The sequence below is a fragment of the Anneissia japonica genome, unplaced genomic scaffold (genome assembly GCF_011630105.1).
Source record: "Anneissia japonica isolate Jap-2015-1 unplaced genomic scaffold, ASM1163010v1 scaffold585_len4108843_cov191, whole genome shotgun sequence".
NCBI classification, from domain to species: Eukaryota; Metazoa; Echinodermata; class Crinoidea; order Comatulida; family Comatulidae; genus Anneissia; species Anneissia japonica.
Genome location: NW_022716829.1, coordinates 1,488,827 through 1,492,920, shown reverse-complemented (window position 1 = coordinate 1,492,920; position 4,094 = coordinate 1,488,827). Strand labels below are relative to the sequence as shown.

The 4,094-nt window shown below is 35.3% G+C and overlaps 1 protein-coding gene across 1 annotated transcript in view; it reads left to right on the top strand.

Moving 5' to 3' along the window:
• The window catches only part of LOC117109852 (delta-aminolevulinic acid dehydratase-like), a 17,953-nt gene that overhangs the window by 9,446 nt on the left and 4,413 nt on the right, over positions 1-4,094 (top strand). The window contains exons 2-5 of the mRNA XM_033252297.1: positions 211-374; positions 1,293-1,428; positions 1,912-1,995; positions 2,748-2,836. Of these exons, the coding sequence (XP_033108188.1) occupies positions 211-374; positions 1,293-1,428; positions 1,912-1,995; positions 2,748-2,836 (473 nt within the window). The remainder of the gene's footprint in view (positions 1-210; positions 375-1,292; positions 1,429-1,911; positions 1,996-2,747; positions 2,837-4,094) is intronic.

Below are 4,094 nucleotides of genomic sequence, written 5' to 3'. Positions count from 1 at the left end.
TATTTATATATTCAGATTCCTAGCCATAAATTTTGCACAGGGATTGTATCCATTCCACATGCATAACCTATATTTTACAAATTACAGTTTGGGGTGGGGTATTAAATTTAGTTGTAGGGAGACTAGCAGGGAAATAGACTTGACAATTCTATAAAAGGCTTAGGCATGTTTTCATTCAGCAATTCAAATTTAATTGGAACAATGCATAAGTTTTACTTTATGACAGGGACGCTGCAGATGCTGTTGAGCCCATTGCAAGTTTACCAGGACAAGCCCGATACGGTGTTGAAAAACTACAAGAAGCGTTGAAACCACTTGTCCGCAAAGGATTGAAAGCTGTTCTTTTATTTGGTGTTCCTTCCAATCTACCAAAGGTAATGGACTTTTCCGGAGAGCATCAATCAAACTTAATAAACCGACCAATCAGAACAGAGCCAGGAACCACACGTGTTGTCCCACAAAGGCACGTGTTTATGTAGTGTATGTTTTAACTCTGTCGGTTTGTGTGACACAAGCAAAAATATCCAAGGGGCGGGACTTAGCGGAAATACCGATTGTGGTTAAGTAACGGAGGTTTTTGAGAATTCATGATACACAGTGTATCTGGTAATTAAATTTCTTGTCGTCCACCTTTATGTAAATCATACCAGATTTCAGATTAAGTTCTCATCACATAAAAATTTTTTTTTTTCTCTCTTTTGTGGGAATTTCACCCACTTTTATTTCATTTCTCTTTTCTTAGTTTAATAACAATTTTTTTTTACACATGAAATAATGACATAACGGTAATTATAAAGTCCATTGAATAATAATAATAATACTAATAATAATAATAATAATAACACTTTCTTATAATTTAACATCCATTAAAGGTTAGTCTCTTTTAAGCTGCCAAAACAGTAATTCGTAGCTTAACATTATTTTCATTATAATATTTTAAATAGATTTGTTTTTTCTCAAATAAAACTTGAATATTAATACAAACTTGCTTAAAGGGGGAAGATTTCCTCGACGAGAGCAAAGTGGCCGTGGTCGAGCGTCTCTTAAAATGCTTTAGAAATAGTCCAGGGTGATGCCCCCAAAATTTTGACAATGTAGGGGTTTCAAAGACTTGTGTAATCGATTTTAAGGTCTACTAATATGTACAAAATACATATTATTTTTTTTCTCCCCCATGAATTGTGGTTTTTCTCCCCGACGGGAATCTGGAGCCCCCCCCTCCCGCTGGCGCCACCCCTGGGTTCATACTGCTTCGATTAAAAAGTCAAGCCTATTTTTGCTTATATTTCTAGGATGCTAGGGGGTCTCATGCAGATTCAGACTGTACACCTGTGATAGCTGGTATCAGGAGGTTGAGGGCAGCATTTCCAGATCTTTTGATTGTGTGTGATGTTTGTCTTTGTCCATATACCGATCATGGTCATTGTGGTAAGTTAGAGAAACGAAAGAAACACTGGGGTTGAATTTTCAAGAAGCCAAGGACATTGTTAAAAGAAATGAAAATATGAACTAAACCCTGTTTCCCAACCTTGTTAATGAAGCGGGAGGCGGGGAGTGTCATTTATATGTCACGGTTCCACAGGTGTGTAGTTGGGGGGCACTGTTTGCTTGAAAGCCGCAACATGGTTTAGGCTGATTGAATGAATATCTTGATGAATTTTTTGTTCAGATTTGATTGCTTTTGTCAGGAAGTCGGACACATTAATCGATGTGTTTCTTTATCTTGCATTCCAAATTTTAAAACTCATGGCTCCAAAAAACATCAGAGATTCTTTAGTTTTACTGGGGAGTTCCATTGCTGTATTAGATTAAGAACAAAAAAAAACAAAAACAAAAAAACATTAATAGAAGTGTCATGTATCAATTTATACTGAAAGTATCATAGTAGTATTTTTATCTACAAATACCCAGGTATCTTGTATGAGGATGGAACAATAAATAATGAAGCAAGCATTAAGAGACTTGCAGAAGTTGCCTTAGCATATGCACAAGCAGGTAAGAAGTTGTTTAGACAGGAAACTGGAGCTATGACTTGAGTTCTTTGCCTTTCAATGCAACAATCCCAATATCTGTGCTTGCCAGGATGTTTTTTTTAATCATATAAAACTGCATTCAATAACCCTCATTATCAGAGTTTAAAAAAAAAATTAATATAACATACTGCTTTGCATGATGATGTTAATTTAACTTCAAGTTACTGTCCACTTTGTGTGAAAATATGGTTCACTCAGTTGTAAGATTGCATTAAATAATAATAATATTAATAATAACAATAGTTCAATTTATAAGGCGCAAATAAATAACATAATAACAAATAAATAACAAAATAAATAACAGAATGTTTGTAACTTCATTTATAACAAATTACATAACAAATTAACATTTAATTTCAGGGGCGGATTTAGGGGGGTGTGCCGGCCCGGCCCCCCCCCCCTTTTGGGAGGTAAAAAAAGAGAAAAAAAAAANNNAAAAAAAAAGAAAAAAAAAAAAGAAAAAGAAAAAAATGATGGCCAAGAATGCCTCAAATGTTATGTTCGGGCGTCTAGAACACAAAAATTTCGCGGGGGCATGCCCCCAGACCCCCTACGGACATTTTTGGATCCGCCCCTGAATTTATCTTATGTATGAAATAATATGATGCATTTCACATTTTTATAAAAGAACATAGTATGTTTCTTATTTTATTTATAATGAATAATACAGTATCAATTTGTGTTCTTTACACTATATTTCTTGCATGTGTTTAGGATGCCAAGTTTTGGCGCCCTCAGACATGATGGATGGGCGTGTCCGAGCAATTAAAGACAAGCTCCATGAGAATAATCTTGGTGGCAAGGTTAGGAAAATAATAATTAGTTTATTCTTTCATTTTTATAATTGTCTGAACTTCTAACTCTGTTTTGTTGGTGCCATTCATTTCTGCAAATTGACTACTTCATTGTATTTTATGTTCTAAACAAAACTGCATGTTAACACTCCGACCGCCAGTGGTTTGAAAAAATAGTATCAGCCACCACCAGACATTTTAGCAAATTTTAACACTTTTCCGAAACTTGTAGAGAGTGCGTATGTGAACAGATTGACATGTAGCGCATACTAAAAGAACTACAAACATTTTAGCTTTACAAGAGTACCAAACATTTTATTCTAATCACAATCTGTGACCCTTAACAATAAAATGAAAATGACTCACTTTTGGAGGTTTACGCAATTTCGCACAACGAAGCTGAGATAATCGCAATTTTGTAAAAGTAACTCAATAACGCTCTACACTAATGTAAACAAACAAATAGTGAAATACTTACGGTCCAGACTGAATATAGTGTTCAAATTGTTTCTTGTCGGTAATTACCCCATCTATCGGATTCCGTAAAAAAACCTGAAACACGGAGATCTTCGTGTTTGGCGGTCAAGTGTTCCGCTACCAAACACAGAGATCTCCGTGTTTGGAGGCAGAGTGTTAATAAAGGTGAAAATGGAGTTGCTTGAGAAGATATTTCAGTGCATGGTTTCGCTTGGTATTCAGTTCTATACTTTTTTCAACCATTTTTCATCACCTAATGCTTAAAGAGCTATTGAATATTAAATGCAGTGTAACAGTTGTTGACCTAAACTAAAGATGCTTGCTTTCCAAACCAAGGGTCCCAGGTGTAAATCATACTAGGCAAAGATTTGTTTCCTCCTGTCAAATGATAGTTCCGCTCCCTAACCACGGTTGTTCGAGCTACAACTTCAAAATTACGTCATTTCATATTCTTAAAACGAACTTTAGTTGTAGTTCGAGCTAAAACTTCAAAATTACGTCATTCATATTCTTAAAACGAACTTCGACTAGCACTACAACTAGATCATGTGAACCTTCGACTAAAATTATACCTCCTAAGGCCGAGTTTTGTAGTCAGTCTACGCTAAATTGCTGACTTGAAATATTTACCCCACTAAAAACGTGCTTTTTGTAACTTACGATTAAGTGAAATGAATGTAAACGATTGTATAAATAGGTCTGATGCATCTCCATTACGTTTAGCTTCCAAAAGGTGAAATTAACATGTTTTGCTAGCCACATGCAACAGTTCCTGATTTGCACGAAATCC